The following is a 27,402-nucleotide window of genomic DNA, read 5'->3' on the forward strand; positions in this document are numbered from 1 at the left end:
ATTCCATGTGTTGGGCTCCTATTAACTTTTGGGACATTTCTGTTTATCTGCTCTTTATGAACCCTGTACCCCTAGTGAGGCCTAGTAATTCTGTATCTTGCTCATGTTTCTCTCTCTTAGTCTTTAATGGTTAATGATGAATTAACATATTTTACCCTATACTGTCAGTTCAACTGCTTACTTCTGTGTAGGTGTGTGTGCCTGTGTGCCTGTGGAAACTGCAGGATAACCTCAAAGGTTGTCCCTCAGGTGCTGTCTACATTTTTACTTATTTACTTTTGGCTTGGAATTGGGCTGGTTGGCCAGTGAGCCCCAAGAACTTGCCTGTCTTCTCTCCAATGTGTGTGTGGCACTGTGCCTGTTTTTTGTTTTTGTTTTTGTTTTTTATTTTTTTTTAAAACATGGGATCTGGGGGATTGAACTCAGATTATTGCCTCATTTAGATTTACCAATTTATTTTATATGTGTATGTGTCTTACCTGTATGTATGTATGTATGTGCACCATGTGTGGAGGCCAGAAAGGGCAAAGGATCTCTTGTAACTGGAGTTACAGATAAGGTTATGTAATAGCTACCATGTAGGTAATGGGAATTGAACTGGGTTCTTTGCATGAGCAACAAGTGCTCTAAACTGCTGAGTCAGGTCTAAAACCCAAGTCCCATATTTTGGCATATTTCAAGGATTCTTTGACATTTTAAATAATAAAAATTTAAAAGGTAAAAACTGACCATAATTGAATATTAAATTGAAGGTTATAATTTCACAGTGACTCATATATAGAAGCACAAAAAATAACTCTCTTTTGGTTTAGCTTAATTTTTCCCCTATTTTTTCACCTTTGGTGTGGCTTAATTTTCTCCCTATTTTTTAAAAAAAGTCTGTCTGTCTACCTCTGTCTGTCTGTCCGTCCGTCCGTCCATCCATCCATCCATCCATCTATCTATCTATCTCATATCTATCATTTGTCTGTGTCTACCTACCTACCTACCTATGTATATATCTATCATCTATCAATCTTTGTGTGAGTGTGTATGAGCCTACACATGCAATAGCCATGTATATGGAGGTCAGAGGATAACCTAAGGCGTTTGTTCTCTCCTTCTACCATGTAGGTCTTGGGGATTGGATTCAGTTGTTAGGGTTGGTGGCAGAGCTGTTTACCCATTGAGTCATCTTTTTGGCTCTGGCCTAGCTTTTTTAGAGGGGCTCAGTAATAGGCTATGGCAAAATATCAGGCTTGAGTCTAATAACTTTGTAAAACTTGAATTACTGAATTGCTGTGTCAGTTACTCTTCTTGATTATAGTATCCTTACATAATTTTTTGTTGGTGCTGTGCTTTGAGCTTATTGCCTTGTGCATGCCTGGCAAAACTGCTGAGTTACATCCCTGGCACCAAGGCTTTAAGAAAATAATTTATTTTGTGTGTGTACATGTGTGCATGTTTATTTGTGTGCATAGTACATTCACTAAGGCTTGTATGTATGTGGAGGTCAGAGGATGCCTTAGGGAGTTGGTCTCTGCTTCCATTGTGATAAGGCAGGGTCTTTTTTTTTTTTTTTTTTCTTTTTCTTTTTTGCATGCAGTGAACTTTAGGCTAGCTGGCTCATGATTTTCTGGCTGATTCTCCTGTCTCTACCTCACATCTTGCCATAGGAGCATTGGGATCAGGTATGCATGCCACTACATCAGTTTTTTTTTTCACTTGGGCTCAGGGGATTAACACAGGTCTGAGGTATCTCCTGGCCTTCCTCAAACTTTTTAAAGGCAAAGATATTTTCTTTCTCTATTTTTTTGTTCTTTTTTGTTGTTGTTGTTGTTGTATGTTATATATTCATGTGAGTGCATACGTATGCATAATTATTGTGCATGGTGGAGCATACATTCCACAGCTCAAGTGTGGAGGCTAGGGAACAGCATTTTTGCCTTTCACCTTGTTGGAGACAGAGTCACTTGTTTTACTGTTCAACTGCCTTTAGCTTCTGCCTCTACCCTCAATCTTGCCATGGGTGTGCTGGGACTACAGTTATATGCTTTGAAGTCCAGCTGTATGTGGGTTCTGGGGCTCCTAACTCAGATCCTTAAACTTGCAAGCATTTTAACTACTGAATCATTTCCCCAGCTCTAAAGTGGAAGTTTTGATTTTTAAATCAGAATTGTTCTTTATGTTAAATATAAGTCATTGATATTAAAATGAGGTTGGCAGATAATTTCAAAAGGTAGTCTGGCTGAATTAACAGAGTAATTGCAACTGCCTTTATATTTATTTGTGGTTACAGGGGAATTATTGAGCTAGAAAGGATGAGTGTAAATTGTGGTAAGAAGGAAGTTTTAAGTTCTATGTGCCCGGATGGCTTTAGAATTAGGTTTCAGTCCATTTTAAGCCCTTCTTTACTGTTTTCTAAATTATTTAATACTTGCGTCCTTGTTCAGAAGTGTGAGAGGAAAGTTTAAATTTTTTTTCCTTTTTTAAGATTATAACATAATTACGTCACTCCAAGCCATCTCATATATCCCTTCTTGCTCATTTTTAAATTCATGGCCCATTTTTTTCATTAGTTGCAGTTTTATGCATATATGTTTATACATACATATTTCTAATAAAATCTGCACAGTCTGTATAATGTTACTTATATTTATGTTTTCAGGGCTGACCATTTGATATTGGGTAACCAGTTGCTGTGCTCTTTCCTGGAGAAGGCAATTTTGCCCATTCTCAGCATTCCTTAGTTGCCTGTAGTTCTTGTGTAGGGTTGAGGTCTTGGGGACTTTCCTCTCTCTACTTTGACAATGTCTGTTGGTGTTATCCTTGTTCAGTATGGTGAGGTAGTCGTGTTGATGAGACTTTATAGGCATAGTTGCTGACATTAGTAAGGGCACATGATCTCAGATCAAATTCTCTGATCCTCTGGCTCTTACAATATTTTAGTCCCCTCTTCTGCAGTGTTCCCTGAGCCTTAGGTATGAGAATGTTTTAATAGCCCATTGGGACTGGGCTCTACAGCTCTGCATTTTGATTGTAGCTTTCTGTAGTGGGCTCCATCTGTTACATAGAGAAGTTTCCTTAAAGCGGGTGAGGACTGTACTTATGGATATAAAAGGGCAAATGTTTAAATTGTTATGGATTATGCTGGTTTAATAAAGTGGTGGTTGTAGGTTCTCCAAGATCCATGACTTCACTGGCACTGAGTGAGCTAGGTTTCCAGTTCCAGTTGTTGAGCTGGTTGTAAATCCTATTAGAACTGTTGGTTACAACCAAGGTATATATAGTAATTTATAAAGTAAATTGCCTTCAAAGGGAATGGCACTATTAGGAGATGTGGCCCTATTAGAGTATGTGTGGTCTTGTCATAGGAAGTATGTTACTATGGAGGCAGGCTTTGAGGGCTTATATATGCTCAGGGTACCTCCCAGTGTCTCAGTTCACTTCCTGTTGCCTGAAAGTTATAGGACTCAGCTCCAGCATCATGTCTGCCTTGCTTTCTGCCACACCAATAATGGACTAAACCTCTGAACTGTAAGTGAGCCACCACAATTAAATGTTTGCCGTTATAAGAATTGCCATGGTCATGCTGTCTCTTCACAGCAATAGAAACCTTAACAAAATAGCATATGTGCCACTACTGCAAATTTAGTATGCTGGTCATTTTCATGGTTCATAGGCATCATAGCTGGGTAGGATTGGTAGTTGCTTCTCTCCTTTCGAAAATGACATTGTGCCTTATACCATGAATGCCTCAGGGAGGAGGCAGTCAGGTAGTTCCTGCCTAGGGAGCTCTGGTCCCTGTTTCTGAAGGGCACAGTGTCTTTAGCAATAGGGACTTATTTTCCACTTCTGGGGCAAAAGCAATGGCCAGTGTGTTTTAGTAGTTCCTTGGATAACCCTGATCATACAACTCAAAAGAGAGCTTCTCATGTCTGGTATTGGTGTTTTTGCTAGTTGGTCTTTGATACTTAGAGGGAGCACTGTTAGCCATACCAAGAAAAGTTTATTTAAACGATATGTTTATACACAGAATTAGGTGTATTGTAGTTTTTTTTTTGATAGTTAATAACATGATTCCTTATGACTTTTTTTCAGACTCTTTATTGTTGTTTTGCCCTTTACCCTCTTTTCCTCCTGTATTTAACTCTCTTCTCCTTTCTAAAGAGCCCCTCTTACCATTCCCCAATCAGATCACTTGCTATTCCCCTCTCTATTGCTCCACAACCCTTCTAGCCTGGCAGTGGTCCCTTTTAAGAGACGAAAGTTTTTTTTTTTCTTTTTATTTTTCTTTTTGTTTTGTTTTGTTTTTTCTTTTTAAACATCTTTGTGTTCTTTGTTACTAACCAAGTTTTTCCCCATTAAAAATAAGCAATTGCATTTGATTTTATTTCTGTTTTTGTGTGTGCATATGAAAGCCCATGTGTGCCCATGCACACACATGAGGAGGCCAGAAAAGGACATTGGGTATCTTCTGTCTTCTTCAGTTTGTGCCTTGAAATAGGATCTCTTACTGAATCAAGTACTTATTGTTTCAGCTAGGATTCTGGTTAGCAAGCCCTAGCATTCCTGTCTCCATTCCCCTTCTCTCCAGTACTGTGGTTTAGGTGCATTTGGCCATGCCCATATATTTATACATATACACATACATACATACATATGTATATATACACATACATATGTATATATACACATATATGTAATATACACATCATATATGCATATATACTGTATGTATATATATTTTATGAAAATATTTCTTAGCATGAATTCTGGGGATCTGAACTCAGAACCTCATGGTTATTCAGCAATTTTTACATTGAAGCATACCCCCAGCCTCTTGAAATTGATATTTAAAGTCAATTTTAGGTATAAGTTTTAAAGTGAGGTGAAGATAAACAATTTTTAAGTTATTAGTGGAGAATTAGAACATTACATTATTGCTTTGAATGTACCTGATACTATGTGAGGCTCTTAATATATATTCTTTTTTTTTAACAACCCTTCATTGGAATTCTGTGGTACAGTTCTCCATGTTATCTCATCAGAGGGATTGATTTCCTTTGTTTCTCTTTTCAAAAATCTTGATGTAGTGAAAAGCCTTAGAAAACAGAGATTATGGCTCCCACTGGAGTGAAGCCCACATGAGTTTTTTTTTCTACCATAAAAAACATGGGTTCTCATGGTTCTGAATTTTCTGTAATGTAGTTCACTGCATGTGTAGATAGATGGTTTACTTTGTGTTGGAAGTGCTATACAAGAAAATGCTGATTCTCTGAACCCATTTCTATTAATTACTTTCTATTATTACTTTCTGCCTCATGGTTTTATTACCTTTACTCTGTACAGCCCATGTTGCTTTTCTGCTTTCTCTATGTCTGTCTGACCACTGTCCTTGTTTTTACCCTTTATTTTTCCAGTATTCTCTCCTCCCTGAAAATCTTGACTTGCTATTGGCCTTTCAGTCTTTTATTAAACCAATCTGAATGACAAATCTCTATAGTGTACACCCTTTATTGTAGCTATCACACTACCTGGTAAATAATGGTTTGTCTTTCTTACTAATCTTTTGAGTTACACACAGTGCAGAACTAGATTCATAGTGTTTTGCCTAACAGGCATTTTTTTTTTTTTTTTTTTTAATCACAGGGTACATTCTTAGTGAATATTCACTTGAACTCTAGTTATTAACACAGGGTACATTCTTAGTGAATATTCACTTGAACTGTAGTTAAGTAAGCTTGAAAGCTTGAATTAAGAACCAGTTAATTACTTAAAGAGAGGATGAGTGATTTTTTTTTTGGTCCTGAGGTTTTGATTAGTGTGTATCAATTTTAAGATGGGTTTGATGGACCGTGTCTACCATTTAGGAGGCTGAAGCAGGAGAATTGTGAGTTCAAAGGCCAGCCTTGGCTGCAGAGTAAGTTTGAAGCCAGTTTGTGTTATGTCAGACTCTTATCTCAATAAAAACAAAAAGGCAGGGGTAGGGATATAGTTTAGTTGATAGAGTGCTTGGCTAGATTGTGCCATGACTCAGTTCAATCCTAGTATTGTAGAACATCAGGTTGTGTGGTAGCATATGCTCGTAGACCCAGCACTTGGAAGTGGAAGTAGAAGGATCAGAAGTTTAAGGTCATTCTCAGCTATGTAGCTACTAGCCTGGGCTATTTGAGATTATGTCCCAAGAAAACAAAAAATAGATTGTGATAGTTAATGATTGTCAACTTGATGTGATTTATAATTAACTAGGAGACAAGCCTCTTTGCACATCTAGGTAAAAATTATCTAAATTTAGTTAACCTTTGGGCATGCCTGTGAGACATTATCTCAGTTAAATTAGATGATGTGGGAAGATTCACCTTATTTGTGGGTGGTACTATTTTGTGATGATACCTAGTTTATATTCTAACAAATTAAGCTTGCCTGAAGATCAGAGGGTGGAGCTAGCCAGTAGCTAACTATAGATGTCTGGAGGTCTGTACAGACAGCAGGAAGTGAGATGGCTGGACAGAGAGAGGAATATAAGTGGGAGGAGATAGGAACTTGGTTTCTTTTTAGTTTTTTTCTAAGCATAATTCAAGCAGAATGCTTTTCTCTTCTGGATTATGCAGGTGTGGCAAAGGCAGGCATTGAACAAATGAATGTAGGTCAACAAGGGACAGTCAGGGTAACCCTTTGCTTCCGGGAAGCATCTTGGGGGCATCTCACAGGCCCCTATGCCAAATTCAGTTTAGTTGTTTCCTGTCATTGTGGAGGAAACTACTTCCCAGCAATTATAGAACCTAATATGTATTGTAAGAAAATATACTGCTCTGGATAATACAAAAGCTATATAGAACAGAGAACAAAATTTCAGGAGAAATCATAGAGCAAATATTTTGGCAAACTTCTATAAATGAATAAAGACCAAAATTAAAACTATGAATAAATGATGTTGTCATTGAAGGCCTTGTAGACACAGGTGCGATGTCACAATAATTGCACCAGAATCTTGGCATCTAAATTGGCCTCTTCATGCTGTAAATGTTCAGCTTTTAGGAATTGAAACTTTATCTTAGGTAATACAGATCACGAGATGGGTTGAATGTATAGGGCCAGAAGGACAGAGAGGAATATTAAAGCCATATGTTGATAACATAGTAATGAACTTATGGGGACATGATTTGTCATGGCAATGGAATGCTCATTAATATTTCTTCAATTTCAGAAAAAGCCCATAAATTAACCTATGTTTCTGGGAAATATATTAGAAGTTATTATAAAGAACAGCCACTGGCCATTCAGGTTAAACAAGAACAGGACACAACAGCTGCTGATCTTTCAAAGGCACCAACAGCCCAACCTTAAAAATGATTGACAGACAAATCAGTATGGGTTAAGTAATGATCTTCAACAACAGAGAAACTGCAGGCCTTAGAACAGCTGGTGCAGGAGCAGCTAAATGCTCAACACATTAACGAATCAACCAGCCCTTGGAATTCTCCTGTATTTGTTATTAAAAAGAAATCTGGAAAATGGAGAATGGTAACAGATCTAAGAGCTGTTAATAAGTTGATTCAGCCAATTTGATCTCTACAGTCTGGAATTCCTTTGCCTTCACTATTACCTAAAGGATGGCCTCTTATCATTATTAGTTCAAAATATTTTTTTTTCTTTGTTCATTATACCTCTACAAGAAAAAGACAGAAAATTTTGCCTTCCTGGTGCCTACTTATAATAATTATCAGCCTGATATCTCAGAGATATCAATGGAAATAGCCCTACCCTGTGCCAATATTTCATGTCAGCCATTGAAAATAATACATAAGAAATTCCTCAGTCTATAGTTTACCATTATAAGGACAATATTTTACTAGCTGACTCAAATGTAGATACTTTAGAAAGAATATTTAAAGAAGTAAAGAAAATTTTGCTTGGTTGGGGATTACAAATTATTCCTGAAAAAAAAAATACAAAGAGGAAATTCTATTAATTATATAGACTGTAAAATAGGTCTACAGAAAATTAGACCTCAAAAGGTGATTGCTGACTTTTGGTGACTTTCAAAAGGGACATTTCCTATCTAAGGCCGAGTATTAGAATAGGGAAAAAAAAAAAAAAAAAAAAAACCTGAGTAATTTGTTCAAAACCTTAGATTGTGACAAGAGAATTAATCAGCTGAAGCTGAAAGAGAATTAGCTTTGGTGGAAAAGAAATTACAGGATGCACATGTGAATCGTTGGATCTAAAGCTTGATTGCATTTTGGTTATTTTACCTGCTAAGCATTCTCCAACAGGAATATTAATGCAGAGGGAAGATATTATCATAGAATGGATCTTTTTACCTCATAGACAGAGTAAAAAATTAAAAACTTATATGGGGAAGATTTCCAAGTTTATTTTAAAGGAAAATTGAGACTTCATCAATTGGCAGGAATAGGTCCCCCAGAAATTGTAGTATTTTTTACTAATAATGAAGTTGACACAAATTATGGGCAGAAAGTGAACCTTGTCAAAGAACTTGCAGTAATCTTTTGGGATAGATTAACAATAAATATCTCCAAAGCAAGAGAATTCAATTTATAAATAGAAGTAACTGGATCTGTCCTTGCATCATATGGGGAACACCAATATCTGGAGCCTCTACATTCTATACTGATACAAATAAATCAGGAAAGGCAGGTCAGAAATCAGAAAATTTAAGTAAAGTGGGTCAAAGCCTTTATGTTTGGTTCTGCCCAAAAGTCAGAATTATATGTTATTTTCATGGTATGAATGGATTTTATGGAACCTCTCAACATAGTTACTGATTCTCAGTATGTAGATTTGCATATTGAAATGGCTGAATTTATACTAGATGATGCAGAATTGACTTTATTAATTAGTCACAAGGCATAATCAGGAATAGGAATCATCCCATATTTATATGTAACACACATCCAATCCTGTATGGGTCTGCCAGGCTCTCTAGCACAAGATAATGATGAAATTGATCAAAGACCTTAGAATTTCATAAAAAGCAAAGGTTTGAAAAAAGGTTTTTCTATCACTTGGCAATAAGCCAAGGAAATTATAAGCAAATGTTCTATTTCCCTTTGTACAATTAAACCTCACTACCATCAGAAAGTAACCCAAAGGGTACTCAAATGAATAAAATCTGGCAGATGGATGTGTTTTATTTTGTAGAATTTGGAAAATTAAAATATGTACACCACACTGTAGTGGGATATTCACTTTGTCTCCTTCTCTGGCATTGACCACGCCCATTGGGGGGTGGAGCCAGGGGCCGAAGTGACCTGTGGAAGGAGGGCTGAGGAGGAGCCGGGGAACACTCTCTGGCTGGGGGGACATGGAGAGGAGAGCATCCGGTGGAACTTGCTGGTGTTCCTCTGTCTAGGTTGTAAGTTATTTCTCCCCGAATAAACATCTGTTCGGCCTATTTGTTTATCCTGATCCTTATTTAACTGCAATACCACACCATTGATGCCTATTCAAGATTTCACTGTGCAACTGCTTTGAGTTCTAAAAATGCTGATTCTGTAATCACACATTTGTTAGAAGTTATGGCCATCATGGGTAGACTTGTACAAATTATGACTGAGAATGCTCCAGCATATGTTTCTAGTAAAATGAAACACTTTTTGCTTATTACAATATAAAGCATATTACAGGTATACCATACACAATCCTACAGGGCAAGCAGTTACAGAAAGATCAAATTGAGCTTTAAAGGATATGCTAAATAAACAGAAATGGGTAATAAAGATCCCCCCCCAGAAATAGATTGCATAATGCTTTATTGACTTTGAATTTTCTGAATGCTAATGAGAAAGGAATGACAACTGCAGAGAGACATTAGATAATAGAAAAGAAGTACGACATTAAATCAGTCTATATACTTTAAAGATGTATGGACCAATCAATGTTATATTGATTGGTGAAGGGATTTGCTTTTCTTTCCACAGGACAAGGAAAACTTGATAAAGATTAGATTTGAACAAGAGATTCCCCTAGAAGAGGTGATAGAAAAAATATAAATAAAATAAAATTTGAGAAATTGTTGCTAACAGATCTGTGATTCATAAAAATGTGAAAAGACATTCTTTAGGTGGAGAAATGATGCTAGATGGAAACAGAATCTACAGAAGAAATGAACACTGGAAATATGAGTGTGGTTATGTATAAAAACACATGTACAATACATGACAACAGTAGCAAAAGGGGATGGGTAAATGGGATTCTGCACAAAGCTTAGGTAATATGGGGTATGGTACTATTAATACAAGGTAGGCTGATAGGTTACAGGTGAATATTTTATCTTCTTCAACAACTGCTTATAAGTAGATGCATAGTTAGCTGATAGAGGTGATGAGCTGGAAAATTGAAAGTAACACTCAAGCCTGAAGAATGAGATGAAAAATGTTAGAAACAGTTGGTACAGTTTGAAAATAGAAATACAAGATAGTAGAAGTAAACACTACTATTTCAAAATTGCATTAAATGTAAATAGACTAAATAGTAACAAAAAGATGAAAATAGAAGACTTATCTTTACTGTTCATAAGAATTTGAAATATAAAAATCCATTTTAGTTAGAAATAAAAAGATGATAAAAGGTATACCCTATAGGTGCTATTGTTTACTGAGTTGGTGTGATTAATATCAGACAAGGTAGCTTCAAGATAAGATTACCAGAGCTAAAGAAGTTCTGGCTTACTGTTTTTCTTCTTTCTACCTCTTGGGCATGTCATATGATTGCTTCATCTTTATCACTTGTAAATGCAGTTAATATTTGAGCTTAAAGTCACAGAGTCAGTCAACTTGGTAAGTTGTTTTTGAAGTCAGCGTTACTGTGTTTGAAACTTTATTTTCTTTCTGAGACTTGGCCTGTGGAAGTTAGGCTGGTGTTGTGTGATACCTCCTAGGGAGGTGTTAACAAAATTGTTTACATCAGATAGGACACTGATGACAGACTAAAGAAGTTATTCCACTCAAATCTAGACCAGTGGGTTTCCTGGGAGTTACTTATAGGAGTGTGGGTGAGGGATTACATGCAGGAGTATTTTAAAGGCAGTTCACGGTAGTACAGTTAGTGACACATGGAAGCTGCTTCCCTGGAGCTCTTTGCATGACTTACAGCCAGCTTGACCTGGCAGAGCCTATACTCTCTAGCAGTTGTTACAGTTTATAAAATCTTACGGAAGCTTAGCATGAATAATATAAACCCAGAGACAGATAATGGGGTTCAAGCTGAAGATCACAAAAGCAAAGCAGCTAGCCCGTAGCTCTTACCTCTACCAAATTTGAAAATGGAGATCCTGCCTGGAAACTAAATCTCACATAAGACCCTTTGCTTCTTTCTTATATACCTCTCTAGGGCTGGGATTAACTGTGTGAGCCCTGTTACTCTTTTAGACTGATTCACTCTCATGTAGCCTTGGGTAGTCTTGGACTCACAGAGATTCATCTGCCTCTGTCTCCTGAGTCCTGGGAGTGGTAGGTACCACCACTGCTTGACATCTATGGCTAACTAGTATGTTTAGCTTTGTATTCTGATCCCCAGGCAAGCTTTATTAAACCATAAACAATATATCACCACAGGAAGGGCCTTGTGAATCTTGTATGTTTCAAGAACTTCTTGAAACTTGTGAACTACTTTCTGAACCTCCTAAGTTTCCTTTGCTTTCTAAGTCCCGAAAACAGAATATAGTGTTATGCCACAGCTGACCTCAGACTGGTTACCCTGCCTATACCTGCAGAGTGCTATACAGGTTTTTGTTAGTATTTTTTTTTTTTTTTTTTTTTTAACTATACCTTAGCTGAGCTATACCTTAGCTTGTGGTGGCACATGCCTTTTCCCCCAGCACTTAAGAGGCCGAAATATGTAGATATCTGAGTTTGAGGCCAGCATGGTCTACAGAGTGAGTTCCAGGAAAGCCAGCTTACATAGAGGAACTCTGTCTTGGAAAAAAACATCAAAACAAAACTATACCTTGTTCTTCCAAGAATATTCCTTGAATTATACTGCATTCCATTCATTGCTCCTATATAAACATACCTATTTAAGGAACCTTTTTCAGGTCACCTACCTAGTTCCTTATTTCCATTTGGAGTCCCACCCTTCCCCACTTTCTTCTTATATTTCTCTCCTTTTTGCCTTCCCTCTCTCTGGCAAGGTCTTGTTCTGTGACATAGGTTGGTCCTTGGACTCTTGGACACTTCTGCATCTGTCCCTTGAGTTCTTGAATTGTAGGCATAGGCCACTCTGTCTAGTTGGAATCCATCCTTTCTATGCAAAAAAAAAAAAAAAAAGCTGTATTCATGTATTCATGTCATTAATGGACATAGTTTTAATTTTCAGTATTAGCATTTATGATTTTATTACTAGTTTATTTTGAAGATGTCACTTTCCTCAATGCAGGCAATGTTGTTAATAACTATAGCCACAGGTTCCTAGAGGTAAATGTTAATTTGCTAACGTGTTGTTTAAGGCAAACTTTTTTTTTTTTTAAAAACAGGGAAGTGGCTTAGATAGTTGGAGTTAACTTTGAATAAAGAAGATACTAGTATCCATATCCTGCTGCGTTCTTTATGTAAGTTGCTTAGCACATTATTAGCACAGTTTTTTTGGGGGGGGTATTTTTTGAATATAGTGTCTCACTATATAGTTTAGGTTGATTTTTGAGCTTGCTGTGTTGCCACTGCTGGCTTTGAACCTCTTGTTTAAGCCCCCCAAGTACTAGTATAGGTGTAATGCTACCACATCCACTGTCTGTGAAGTTTCAGTTTATAAATTAGATTATGACAATCCATTTAGTCTTTACATTCTGTTTTTAGTTTCTGTTTATACTGAATACTTACAAATTGTAATCTACAGTTGGGTTATAAAAAAGTGAAGTATGTACATGTTTATTTAAGGAATCAGTAAATTAAAAGTCCTTTGAAACCTGAGGACAGTAGCTTTCATTTTACCCACTATAATTTTAGAGTCTTATCAATGTGTTGGCCATTGTAGACTTTCTTACCTTTTGTTAGTTTTATCAGTACTATTTTTTGAAAGTCTGACAAATGTATAATGAAATTTCCAATATCTGTTAAATACTTGCTCCCTCTTGTGGATAGAAATGAGAACATAAGTTTACTAGAATCTTTTCTCTCTTACTAAAAGATATACAATCAGCAGTTTGTAAAAATTACTAAAACATTCCTGTTTTTGAGGATTATTAGTACAATTTTACCAACCTAATAATTTTTTAATTCACATAAACTTGTTATTGCTCAAGTATTTTTTCTTTCAAAGAAAGGAAAGAATTTATAGCTTTCCAGGAAAGTTTGTATAATAGTAAAATCATGAACCACATAATGGTGTTTTGGTCAGGAACTAACTGCATATACATAACATGCATATACTGCATGAGATTATAATGGAGCTGAAAAAATGTGAAGCCAGATTTGCACTGTTGACACGAACCTGCCAATCATGATTTGTTGTTTTAAATGTTACTTAAGTTACTGATAATTTCTTGAAGAATTTTATATCTTTGTTTATGAGGATGGTTGCTATGGATCTGGAGCAATTCTAGGCCTACCTTGTGCTGTAATGCCAGTTAGGTGAGTAATGGATCAGTATGTTCATGAGCTGTAATAGTACTTGGTGGTGTACCTAGACCCATTCCCCCCCCCTTTTTTTTTTGAGACATGATCCTGCTAATGGCTCAGGCTGCTAATGGACTTCCTTTGTAGTATCGACTGTCCTCAATCTGGTCACCTCCTTCTATTTCCTAAATGCCAGGATTACACATGTATACTACCATGTGTGGTTTATGTAGTACAAGGGCTTTGTCCCAGGACCTTATGTGTGCTAGGCAAACACTCCAACAATTGAGCTACACCCCAGCCCCCGAGGTGACTTTGGAGAGCAGAAATGTTTGCTATTTTTTCACTGCCTTTCCTAACCTGAAAATGCTCAGGAAAGGAATTAAAACAAAAAAAAAATGTCCTTTTGGGGCTGAAGAGATGGTTCAGTGGTTAAGAGCACTTGTTGCTCTTCCAGAGGATTGAGATTTGATTCTTAGCACCTACATGGAGGTTCACAACCCTCTGTAACTCCAGTTCCGATAACCTCTTGTGAACTCTGTGGGTACCAGGCATGCAAATGGTACACATACATGCAAGCAAAAACACCCATACATAAAAATAATAAACAAGTCTAATAAGAAAATAAACAAAAAAGAAATGTACTTTCAGCTAAGTTGGTACAGAGTAAGACAGGATCTTATTTTTCTTACATACCCCCATAATTGATTAAGCCGTACCTCAGTTGCTTATTTTATCACCCATAGCAGAGGCCACAATACTGCCACTGTAACTTGCTTACAGTCAGTCTGTAAGGACTTTGCTCATGGACTATAATGCATCTGCTAGTCCTTCAGCCTCACGATGAACTCTCTTAATCAAGGAAGAGTGGTGCCCAGGTGCCACACTCTATGTCTATGTCTCAGCCTTAGCTGAATGCTTTCTTATCTGTAGCAAGGTCAGTTCACCTGCTGCCACAGCAAGGTGGCACACACACATACACACACCACATAGGGAAGAATGGGCATATTGGGGTTGTCCTTATTGTTCCACTCTCAGATGCCTTAATTGCATGTCTTAGAACATATAATAGGTGATGTACTAAACTCATCTTTGGTTCTAATTTGTCTTTCTTTGGAGACACTTGTGTTGCATAACTTTTCCTAGGGAGCTGTGAAAAAATTAAGTATAGATAGGGAACTGACAACAGACCCAAGGAGATTATTCTGCTTAAGTCTAGCTTGGTGAACCAGTGAGTTATAGAGGTTACTTATAGGAACATGGTGACTTCAGTAGTAGCTGCCCACAAGTTACACAGTTGACGTAACTTTCCAGAGTGATCTTCAGTGATGCAGCTTTCATGAGTCATAAGTTGAAGCTTTTTGGTGATGCAGCTGACTTACAGTCACCCATGCTGCTGTAAGTAGCTCCAATAAACTATTGGTTTATCAATTGAGACTTGGGTAGATGTTGTCAGTGCCCTATTGGCATGAATGTTTGTTATGACCACCTAGGAGAAAGGTTGGTTGTGCAACAAGGGAAATAAAATAAGTATAATATCCACCTCTCTCTTTAAACTCGTTTGGGAGGGATCAGGAATGGACAAATAAAAATCTAGGTAACTTTATGAAGCAAATAATAAGGTAAGATATAGTTAGTTAAGCAGAAAGAAGTCATTACAGACAGCCACACTGAAGAAAAAGGGAAAGACCTGTTGTGCCACTTAACCTGAGATTCTTGAAAAAAGTAGTCCATATGTATATAGTTTTACAGAATTTGAAGCATTTGAATAGATTTTCCTGGTTGAGTGTCCCTAATCCAAACATACATGCATATATATATATATATATATATATATATAATGAATATGATCAGGCCATATCTTAGATAACTACATTGTATTAGAGTATTTTTATTTAAAAATTTAATTGGTTATATATTCAGTGTTCATAGAACTGTACTTCATAGATAGCTTTTTAGTGAAAACTTATTGAAAATAATTAAAAAAAATAAGTTTTAAAAGTATATAATATACTTTGACCATACTTGCCCTCTCTATTCTCTACCCTTAATCCTCCTTTGCTTTATCCCTCTTATTAATCTCTCTTCTCCTTGGTTCCTTCTGCTTTCATGTCATATATATACTGTAGCACAAATTCTATTTGTCCTTAATAATAAAAACTCAGAGACAGTTATTGGGGAATAAGCTGAAGATCAGAAAAGCAAAGTGGCCAGCCACTAGAGAATTCTCACCTCTACTAATGCTCAGACCAAAGGGGCAATTCTGTCTTCAGATTGCATCTCCATGTACTGTTCTTTACCAAACCTCAGTCCCTCAGACTGCCATGATTTCCTGTCTTCTCCCACCTTACATCCCTCTCTCCACCCAGTCATATTCACTTCTGTCTCTACCTCCGTAATGCTGGGTCAAAGGTGTGAGCACTATTTTTGTTTTAGACTGATTCACTCTCATGTAGCCCAGGGTGGTCTTGAACTCACAAAGATCCTCCTGCCTCTCCTGAGTGCTGGGATTAAAGGTGTGTGTCACTATTGCCTGGCCTCTATGGATAACTTGTATGGCTGCTGGTATTGAAGGTGTGTGTCACCACTGCCTGGCCTCTATGGCTCACTAGTATGGTGCTGGGATGGATGTGGCTAGCTTTGTACTGATTCTCAGGCAAACTTTGTTAAATCATAAACAAAATATCCACAATATAATATATATAAATATTTATATAAAGGTATTCATTTGTATGGCTTTATGTATTTAGAAAGAATTCTTGGGCCAGCAAATAAGATAAAAATATGGCGTTTGTCTTTCTCTGTGTAATTTATTTCACTTACTGTTATGCTTTCTAGTTAGAGCCATTTTCCAGAAAATTACATGATTTCATTACTTATGATTGACTCAAATTCCATTATATATACACATACCTTCATTATGTATCTATACCACAGTTTGTCTAATCATTCATCAGTTGCTTTATAGCCCTTCAGATGTATATACAGAAGTGGTGTAGCTGGTTGGTTATATGGTAGTTTTAGTTTCTTTCTTTCTTTTGTTTTAATCTTCACATTGATTTCCATTTTCACTTAAATTCCTATGAGCATTATATGAGTTGTCTCAGACATAATATTTCACTCAAAACTGTTATTTCGTGTGGCAACTCTATAACTCAGTGGCCAGAAACCACAGGAATTCTAATTGAGGCACTTCCCAGTGTTGGTTGATCCTGTTTGAGTGTCTTTGTTTAGAAGTTCACATGTAGTTGGGTTTGACTCTTCATCATTTTTGCTCAGCTGTGATTCATGTGGATTCATTTTGATATCTTCTCATAGGATTTTAGAGATACCCCCTCCATCTTAGGATAATGATGATATTTAGAAATGTAAGAAGAAACTCAGTGACACTTTTGAGGACATATGGTCATAGTTACCATACCACCACACTCTTCTTATAGTTTTCATAGGAAAAGGATCAAGTCATATATTAAAGCTCAGTGTCAATGGAAAATAATACCTAGTGGGAGGGATTATAGTGTTCTATGGTCTTTGTGTGTCTAAGGTTAAAGACGTGGGTTTCTTGTGACAACCCTTTTGTCTTGTGTTCACTAGCTTCAGCTGTTTGTGCATGGTGTGTTGTTGTAAATTATGTTCTTTTCTGGAGCAAGGACATCTACTTGTATGGATGTTGAGACAACATACAATTGTAAGAATTCACATACTCGTGAAGTAAATATTTCAAAATATTTCAGTGTGCAATAACTCCTCCCCTTCCCCTCAAGATAGGTTTCTTTGTCTGCTTCAGAGAGCTGTCCTTGGCTTTCTGCAAGTTTTTGTATTTTGTTTGTTTTTTTATGGTTGGGGAGGGAAGCAAGGTCTCACTGGGTAGCCTTGGCTGGCTTGGAACTCATTATTTAGGCCAGGTTGGCCTAGAACTCAACGGAGATCTGCCTGCCTCTGCCTCCCAAATGCTGGGATTAAATGTGTGGGCTACCATTCTTGGTCAAAAACTTCATCGTTCATTCGTTCATTTTATGTGTGTGTGGGTGTGTGTGTGTGTGTGTGTGTGTGTGTGTGTGTGTGTGTGTTTGCTTGCTTGCTTGCTTGCTTGCACGCACTGTGGTTAATGTCCTAGGAATTGACTTGACTGGCTTACTGTAAATGTATGCAGCTTAAATTATGTTTTATACCATTTACATTTTAAGTCTGACATGCATATTTACTTGTTTTTCAGGCATGTACCGGCATTGAAAACATCGATGAAGCTATTACATTGCTTGAACAAAATAACTGGGACTTGGTGGTAAGTGCTTCATTCTTTGGCCTGCGTTCTAACTTTATGAATTCCTGAATGGCCTTAACCTTTATGTATATTTTATCTATATTTATTGCAGGTTGTTTTTGTAATTAGTCACTAAACTTTCACATTGAAAGTAACATTCTTTTATATTAATATTTTTATAATCTATATTCACTTACTGTTACATTAACATTTTTCTATCCTACTAAGCATGTCTGCTCATTTTTTATATGTTTGCATAGTGTGTCATGTTGTTATAGTAGTATACTAGTTTTACTACTCTGGTGGGCATTTAAGATGGTTATAGTAGTTTACAATATTGTAAACATATGTGTATTGTATATTTACCTAGTAGTTTTTCTAGAAGAAACTGAATATATTCAATTTATAATTGAATTTCTGGTATGTTTTTTCAATTCTTGTTTTCATACAGCATTCACTTATTGTGTGTGTGTGTATGTGTGTGTGAAATGAAACTTAAGTATATAAAATAGCACATGACTACTTCAAACTTTTATGGAACATTTAATATGCTGTACTCCATTTTCTGAGTTTATTTTGTGTCTGAATTATGGCTGTCATTGGTTTGCATTTCATATATGTATGTATCTATCTACTTACACCTTTTCTTCATTTCTATGTATAATTACTAGAAAACTGTAAAGGAGCATACATTTAGCACCACAATCAGGAATTGTGGTGAAATGGAAAGCAATGAAAAACTCATGCATTGAGTGACCATTGAGTGAATGTCATGAATCTAGTTTTCTACTAGATAGCCATGAGATTTAAAAAAATGTAACAAACTGGGTGTGGTGGCATATACCCTTAGTCCCATCCCTCTGGAGGCAGAGGCAGGCTGATTTATGAGTTCAAGGACAACCTGGTCTATATACTGAGTTCAGGGCCAGCCAGGATGACACAGTGAGACATCCCCATCTCTAACAAGCAAAGAAAAAAAAAGAAAAGAAAAATGTTAACACTATGATCTCTAGTAGACTTATTTTGTTCCTTTTGCTGAATCAAAGTATCCAATACTGGTTATCTTATGAAGACTAGAAGTTGTATTAGTCAGCTTTGCAGTGTTGTATCAAATCTGAGATAGTCAACTTAAAAAGAAGCAAGGCTTATTTGGGTTACAATTTTGTAGGTTTTAGTAAATGGTTGGTTCTCCTTGTTGATTTTAGGTATATGATAAGGCAATGTATCATGTCAAGAGCACATTGCAAAAGAAGTTTTTTTTTTTTTTTTTTTTTTTTAAACAAAATCTGATTTTTTTTTTTTTTTCAAGACAGGGTTTCTCTGTAGCTTTGGAGGCTGTCCTGGAACTCACTTTGTAGACTAGGCTGACCTTGAACTCACAGAGATCTGCCTTCCTCTGCCTCCTGAATGCTGGGATTAAAGGCCTGTGCTACACCACCAGCTTCATTCAATTTTTTAAAATAAAGAATTGGTAGCCAGATGCTGGGATGAAAGACATGTTGGCTCAGAGAGGTAGAGAGGGTACCCAGCTGAACTTCTTTCTCTGCCTACTTCCTAGAAACCTCATTCTCCCATGCTGTCTCAAAACAAAAACTCTGCCAACTCAATGTCCCTGCCTTCTACTTCTTGTGTGTCTTTTTGTCCTCAACTTATCCTCTGTTTTTTTCCTTAATAATCCTATGTTCATTTCCTGTCAGCTGGTTGCTTGTTCTGCCTCTTGACCTATAGTTGACCTTAATCCTGTTTACGATATTTAATCAGAAAGCTCTTGGATTAAAGGTGTGTGCTAGCTGAGGCACACTACATACATAGTCTTGGTGTTCACAGTGTGATCCAGCATCTCAAAACAAGGAATAAAACCATGCAATAAGGGGGGTGGCTCGATTCCCAGTATCTCCTTCAAAGACACATCTTCAACCATGTAAGTTCCGTCTCTCATGCTCCATTTTGTATAGGTAGGGTCTTGCCCGGAGGGCACCTTTCTCTTCATTCCAGAGCAGATCTGGCCCAAGGAAAGCTTTTTATACCAAAGCCATTCTGTCATTATCCTATTAATTTGTTACTCTAGTAATGAATGGATCCATTAGCAAGGACAGAACCTTTATGTCTCCAGTCACCTCTCAAATGTTCCACTTTGCAAATAAAGATTTTTTGGGGGGGGGGTGTTTTTCGATGCAGGGTTTCTCTGTGTAGCTTTAGAGTCTGTCCTAGAACTCTCTGTTGACCAGGCCTGACTCTGCTTCCTGAGTGCTGGAATTAAAGGCATTCATGACCACCACCACCACCACCCAAGTGCAAATATAATGCATATAAGACTTGGTGAGGGTCTCATAGCTCTGTCTGACCTGAAACTGGCTATGTAGACTATCATATGTATGTAGGCCGGCCAGAAACTCACAGAGATCAACTTGCCTTTTTTTCCCAAGTGCTAGGATCAAAGGTGTGCACCACTGTGCCCAGCTGTTTAATTTTTTTCTAACACAGGAAATTTAGGGGATACATTCATGTTACAGTCCTAACTATAGGCAGAGTTTTCCTGTCCTGCAATTGTTCTCAAATAAACACACAGTAGCTCAGGCTTATTTTTAACTAGTTCTTACATTTTAAGTTAACCCATATTACTTATTTACTCTCCACCATGTTGCAGTACCTTTATTATCATGACATGTTCATCTCCTGCTACCTCTGCATCTGGCTGGCGACTCCAGATTCCACCCGTCTTCTTCCCAGCATTCTCCTAGCCTGGCTCCGCTGCCTAACCTTATCCTGTTCAGCTATTGGCCAGTCAGCTTCTTTATTAAACCAATCACAGCAACAAATCTTTACAGTGTACAAAAGGATTATTCCACAGCACCTAATCTTGGGATTGTCCTGAAAAATTGGTGAGACACATTGTGTCTTAGCCTTGTTCATAATTCAGGAATGAAAATAGCTTTCTTATAATGTTCCTAAATGTTTTACTATTTTGTTGATATAGTCACAAATATTCTCTGTGAAATCACAACCTAGTCCCAAGAATTCTAGTAATTAGTCACTTTTTCTGATACTGAAAATTATTTTGAGTATATAATTATTCACAAAGACATGCTTCTAAGTCCTGTGTTTTCAGTACTCTACAGTTGACAATATTTATTTTCAAGTGATTAAGGGTTATATATGTTAAAATTCTGAAAATAGAATAACATGAACATTACTATTCTGAGAATTTGTCTTTCCTTATGTTTCACTTGATATATACCATACAATTCCTACTGCTGTTTACCTCAAATTATTATCATTTCCCACATGGTCCTGTACCTGTAGGTGAGATAGGGTAAGTGTCATTGTAGTGGAGATTATTTTATTTTTTAGATGTTAAATCTCAGTTTCCATTTATATCTACAAAAGTAAGTAAATGAGGAAGAATTATTATTGACAGTGTATTAGAATTTGATAATCCAGAAGTGAAATAAAATATAAGTGGCACTAATCTAGTCATACCGTATTTTAAGTATTCCATGTTTGTAATAACTCATTTTTTTTTTTTTTTTTGCTATAGTTTTTGCCTGTGTTGGCCTACTCTCTTATTTTGTAGAAGAAAAACTATTTAGAATGCATGCATATGTCTTTAACTACATATTCTAGCTTGAGACAGAAATGAGCCAGTTGGTATCTACATTTCGAATTCATCTTGGAACTTCTAGTTACCAAAGATAATTTTGTACTAATACAAGTTTAAATAAGTCATGTACAGTGAGCCATGAAGACCAAAGTGTTATCACATGTATATCCTGTCCCATTTTAAGTTTCATTCATGTTTTTTTGAGACACTTCCCTTTGATTACTTTACACTTTTGAAGAAATCTATTTAATAATTACCTTAAAATTAGGTAGTACAGTCTCTTTCACTACCCTGCTCAGGATGTGGTTGTTGAGGTTCTTAATGTGAACTACTGCCAGGTGGTGGTGGCTCACGCCTTTAATCCCAGCACTCAGGAGGCAGAGAGGCAGGTGGATCTCTGTGAGTTTGAGGCCAGTCTGGTCTACAAGAACTAGTTCCAGGACAGCTTCCAAAGCCATAGAGAAACCCTGTCTGGAAAACAAAACAAAACAAAACAAAAATGTGAACTACTTTTCTATTTATAAAAAAGTGTTATGAACACTTTGAGTTTTAGGAATGGTTTAACAAGTGACATAATGAGTGAGTGTTATCTGTCCTCAGAAAGGAGCCAAGCATTTAGTACTGGTCATAATCATTGGCCTTCAGACACTTTTTGAATTTGTACATCTGCTTGCTCTGATAAAGAAGAAGTTGTATGAAGGAATATCGTCAAATCAATTTTTTTCTCCCCTTGGCCTGACCATCTTTGTTTCTATTAAGGGTCCGTTATTTTCATCAGTATTCAAATTCTCAGGTTTGAACTGTAAAGCAATCCTACTTTCTATTATTTCTCCTTTTCTTGAGGGTTGCTAGCTAGACATGTGAAATCATGTATCTACATTATTCAGTTTCATCCTCACAATGGCTCTGAAAAGTAGTATAAGTTCATATTTATGTATAGAAATTGATGCTCAGCAAAGTTGACTAAATTGTCTAAGGTGACTTATTTGTTAAATAAAACTGACTGATTTTTTTTTGTCACAGACCAGTCTGTATGGAATTTTCATAGCTTAAAATAATAGTGTCAAGATTATTTTTAAAATGATAATCAGAATCTCCCCCATATTCATACTTGTTAGACTGTTCATCTCTGAACTTCCTGCTGTTCTGCTAAATACAGCAGGTTGAAGAGGTTTGCTGTGTTTTCTTGCTTTGGTTCTTTGAGTCTATTGGGAAGAAAATTTATTTTTTTTTTTAAATAGTTTTGTCTTTGGCATATGATAGTTGCTTGATTGGTTGGTTGATTTTCTTATTACCAATCTTCTATTCTCTTTCCATCATTTGTATATTTTAAGGACTTTACTGTTATGTTACAATGTTAAACTTTTCCTTATCTGGTTGAGGAAAGACAGAGGGTAACTCAAGATACAACAGGTTTTTAGTATCTTTATATCTTTCTTACCAGTAAAACTTATATGGGCAATACCTGTGTGGCATATGTTGAGAAATAACTTTTCACAAATCTTTCTATTTTATTTTATTTTATTTTATTTTTTTGGTAAGGACTTCATATTTTCCTATTCATTTTTGGTTGTACTAATCTGCCATGAGGATAGTCCATTATATAATATAATCTGAAAGTTCTTATTAGTTCTTCTGGAGAAAGTTATAGGTAAAAAGAGATAACTAGTATTTAAACAAAAGATTATATAGCATTACTGTGAAATACTAGTATTTCGATGAATATGAAGCAATTTTTTTTCCAAAGGAATATCCAAATTGTTACAGTTTGTTAAACTCATGTTAGCTTGTGTTATCAAATTGAAACTGAGGCCTACAGTTTTCTCAGTGATTGTAATTTTAATTTTGCACTGGATATTGAATTACTTATGAACTAAGCATCTCTTCTTTAAAAAAAAAAAGTTATTAGATAAATGTTCAGAGGCTAAAAGACCTAAAAAAGTTGTCCTTATCACTTATCAGGAAATGGGAAATGATGTTAATTGTGAAATGTAGCTCAGAATGTTATGCCAAATACAGTCAGCCCCTGCATACCCATAATTCTCCATCTGTGAATTAAATGAGCTTCAGTTTGAAAATATTTGTGAACAGAAATTGTGTTTGTACTGAATACATAGACTTTTTTTCTCTAATCCTTCTTTTTCCCCTAAACAAGACAGTAAGTGAAATATTTGCATGACATTTTCATATAGCATTTATTAGCTACAAGTAATCTAGACACCATTGAAGGTATATGGGAGCGTGGTAGTTTGAATGAAAATTTGCCCTCATAATCTCATAGGGAGTAGCACTATTAGGAGGTGTGGCTTTGTTGGAGTGGGTATAGCCTGGTTGGAAGAAGTGTGTCACTGTTGAGGTGGGCTGAGCTCAGCATACCTTACAGTGTCTCAGTGTCTCATTTGCCTGCAAGATGTAGCATTCTCAGTTTTAGCACATCTGTCTGCACACAGCCGTGCTCCTCATCATAATGGTAATGGACTGAATCTCTGAAAGTATAAGTGAGCTACCCAATTTAAATGTTTTCTTTATAAGAGTTGCTGTGTTCATGGTGTCTCTTCACAGCAATGAAAACCCTGACTAACACAGGAAGCATGTAAGTGGATTATGTGTAGAAAGTATGTCATGTTATTTTTCTTTTTGGCTTTTTGAGCCTGTCCTGAAACTAGCTCTTGTATACCAGAGATCCTCCTGCCTCTGCCTCCCAAGTGCTGGGATTAGAGGCATTCTGTGTTATTTATATAAGGGCCCTGGGCTAGGGATGCTTGTCCTCCTGGAACCAAATGTCCACAGATCCAAAGGGAGAGTTACATTTACTGTGTTTTATTTTATTTTATTTATTTTTAGCACTACCTATTTAAGCTATATTTTAGAACACAGTTAAACTACTTAAATGAAGTAGTAGAGATTCAGAAACTAAAGGCATTATGTTAATTCTTAAAGAAGTAATATTGGTATATATTGCTTTGTGACCTAAGTATCTAAAAGAAAACAAATGTTTGAATTGTTTATAAGATTGTTCATATCCATCAAATGCTATGTTGTATGTGTGTGTGTGTGTGTGTGTGTGTGTGTGTGTGTGTGTGTGTGAGATACTTTTCAAAGCTTGTCAACCTGCAAGTTAGCTTGATTTTAAAAGTAGGCTTATGTTTTTCAGATTGTTCTATGATATTTAATTTATCTCTATTACTGGAAGTGGTTTAAATAAAATACCAGTGCAGCAAAGCCAGTGGTTCAGCAATAGCTATAAATGTGATGACTTGACAGTTCTTTCCAAATATCAACTTATATAAATCAACATGTCCTTGGAAAAGAAAATAATATGTGGCGATTTAAATCCCTATGTAATTTATTTGTGTTTATTGCCACCGATTTTTGTTTTTGTTTGCTTGTTTTCTTGAGACAGGGTTTCTCTGTGTGGCTTTGGCTGTTCTGGAACTAACATTTATAGACCAAGCTGTCCTCCAACTCACAGAGATCCATCCCCCCACCCCCACTCCCCAAGCCAGTGTGAGCCATGACTGCCTGGCTTGATTTATTTATTTATTTTAACAAAGAGGTTTAATTTATTTTTCCTGTTGTCAAAATAAGAGTATCATTGTACCTTCCAGTTGTCTCTGTACTCAAGAGATTTATGTTTTAGAAAATTTAGTAAATTCAGTAGCACTTTCATAATACCATTTTTGGGTTTATGTTTGTTTTAGGTTGTCAGTGTTTTATTTGATTGTTTTGAGCAATGAAATGAAATGAATTTTAAAAGATTTGGCTTTTCTTTTTGAGACAAAAATCTTTCTATATAGTCCTCCTGGACCTGGAGCTTGCTGTGTAGACCAGGCTAGCATTGAACCTGCAGCAGATCCTCTCCAGCTGTTGCCTTTCAAGTGCTAGGATTATAGTCCTGAGCTTCTGCACTTGGCTTACTTTCATTCTTCTTTTAAGTGGTTTTCTGCCTTTTTTTAGTCTTTGTTAAATTTTTGTTTATTTATTTTTTCTTCATCTTATGTTGTTATTAATTTCTGAGGGGATTTTGTTTCTGTCTGTTTAAAGGGCCACCAACTTTTCATTTCTCTGACTTCACCGCTAGGTTTTGAATTTCTGATTCAGCTTAACTTTATCCTTATTTAATTATCTTTAAAATTCCTATTTGAAGCATTGGTTTTGCAGGTTTTTTTTTGGGGGGGGAGGGGCTCTGAGTCAGGTTTTCTCTGTGTAGTCCTATAGTCCTGACTGTCTTGGAACTCACTTTGTAGACCAGGCTGGCCTTGAACTCACAGAGATCTGCCTTACCTCTGCCTTCCAAGCTCTGGGATTAAAGGTGTGTACTACCCTGGTCTGGTTTGCAGTTTTGTTTTTACCTATTTTGTAGTTTTTGTTTTTGTTTGTTTGTTTGTTTTTAAGAATATACATGTAAAAAGTAGTCCCTTCCTTTCCTCATAATAAAGATTAGAAAATGAGCTTAAAGAAGTTAATTGAGGTTATTCTGAGATTAGATTCACTTTCTAAAGTCTGCATTCCTTCCTCTGTACCTAAGCAGTGTTTCTCTTACTCTCTAAATTACTATTGTTGCTTAAGTTACAATATGGATTACTGAAAGAATCTACTTAATCTGTCTTTTCTGTTGCCTTAGGTAAATCTCACTGTTAACAGAGTGATCTTTCTAAAAAGCCAGTCTTTTCATTGAGAATGGCAAAGGAAGTACTTTGAATGATGTAGTTTCTATCTTTTCCTTATTTTTTTAAAATGCTTTGTGTCTGTGCTACTCACCAGTCACATTGCAAAATTGAATTGCAGCTGCAGTCTGTCATAACTGCATGTCTCAGTACTCATTACTACTTGCCATAGTTTGGATACCCATCCTCCAGAGACATATTCATGGCTTAGTGACAATCCTGGGACTATCAGGAAGTGGAAGAACCCTTATGTCACTAAAATCCTTACCTTGGGAGGAATGTGAACAATAGCTCCTTTCTTAGGTCCTAATGAAAAGCCAAAATACGTTTCTATCAGTTCATCCTCTGGAGCCAGTGAGCTTACTGGGCTTACTTACAGAGTGTAGGTGAGGACAAGAATATGGGTGATTCCAAAGTAACCAGACTGGAAATCTTCACCTAGCGTGGTTGATGACCTCCCCACAGCCACACAGAGCTCTCTTCCTTAGTCTTCCTTAGCCTGTATCTTCTGGCCCTGTTCACAGGGCTCCAAGTCCCTATGGACCAACAATTTAATGAGAGGAGTGGCTGAATACTCAGGTTGAGGGCCAGTGATCCTCCCTGCTTCAGTCCCAGGAGGAAATGTCAGCATTTCACATGTCTGCTTGTGATGTAACCTCCCAAGTAAGCATCATCAGTTCATGAAGATGCCACAACCTAAAAGCAGGGTGCCGAAGTCTTAGTAGCTGAGAAACTGTGCAGTTGATTCTGCTGGGAGAGGAAAAGCCAGTTTTCTCCAGTGGTCGTATAGACATTGGGAGTATAAACCACACTCTTGGGCAGACCCTCATGCTCTGGAGCACTCCAGATGTGGTCCTGGTCCCCTGAGGAACCACCCATTATGTTTTTGCCTTTTTGGTTCTTTAAGTTTTTCTTTTTTTCTTGAGAGAGAGAAAAAAACAGTGAATTTGGGTGGGTAGGGAGGTAGAGAGTGTCTAGGAGGAATTGGGGGTGGGACGAAGAATGTGAACAAAATGTATTTTATAAAAAAATCTAAATACCAATATATTTAAAACAAAATACAGCGGAGTTCCTAGTGGAAGGTACTTAGGTCACTGGGAACATGTCCCTTGAGCATGATATGTAGAACTGCCCTCTCTGTTTTCCTGACTTTCTGGGGGCCATGAATGGGTTGAGCAGATTTTTAGGATTCCAAAGCAGAGATCTTCCAAGACCTTCCTTGGATGAGTGTGTGCCTGCATACTTCATTACAGACCCACATTCAAACCTTGCTTGCTGTTTTCATGTCTTTGGCTATAATACCATGGAACAAGT

The 27,402-nt window shown here is 36.7% G+C and overlaps 1 protein-coding gene across 1 annotated transcript in view; it reads left to right on the top strand.

Annotated features, from left to right (window-relative positions):
• Faf1 (Fas associated factor 1) overlaps positions 1–27,402 on the top strand; it is a 271,924-nt gene that overhangs the window by 3,372 nt on the left and 241,150 nt on the right. Inside the window, exon 2 of the mRNA XM_051188455.1 lies at positions 17,773–17,841. Within this exon, the coding sequence (XP_051044412.1) occupies positions 17,773–17,841 (69 nt within the window). The remainder of the gene's footprint in view (positions 1–17,772; positions 17,842–27,402) is intronic.

Source organism: Phodopus roborovskii, unplaced genomic scaffold (genome assembly GCF_943737965.1).
Source record: "Phodopus roborovskii unplaced genomic scaffold, PHOROB, whole genome shotgun sequence".
In the NCBI taxonomy this organism is placed as follows: Eukaryota; Metazoa; Chordata; class Mammalia; order Rodentia; family Cricetidae; genus Phodopus; species Phodopus roborovskii.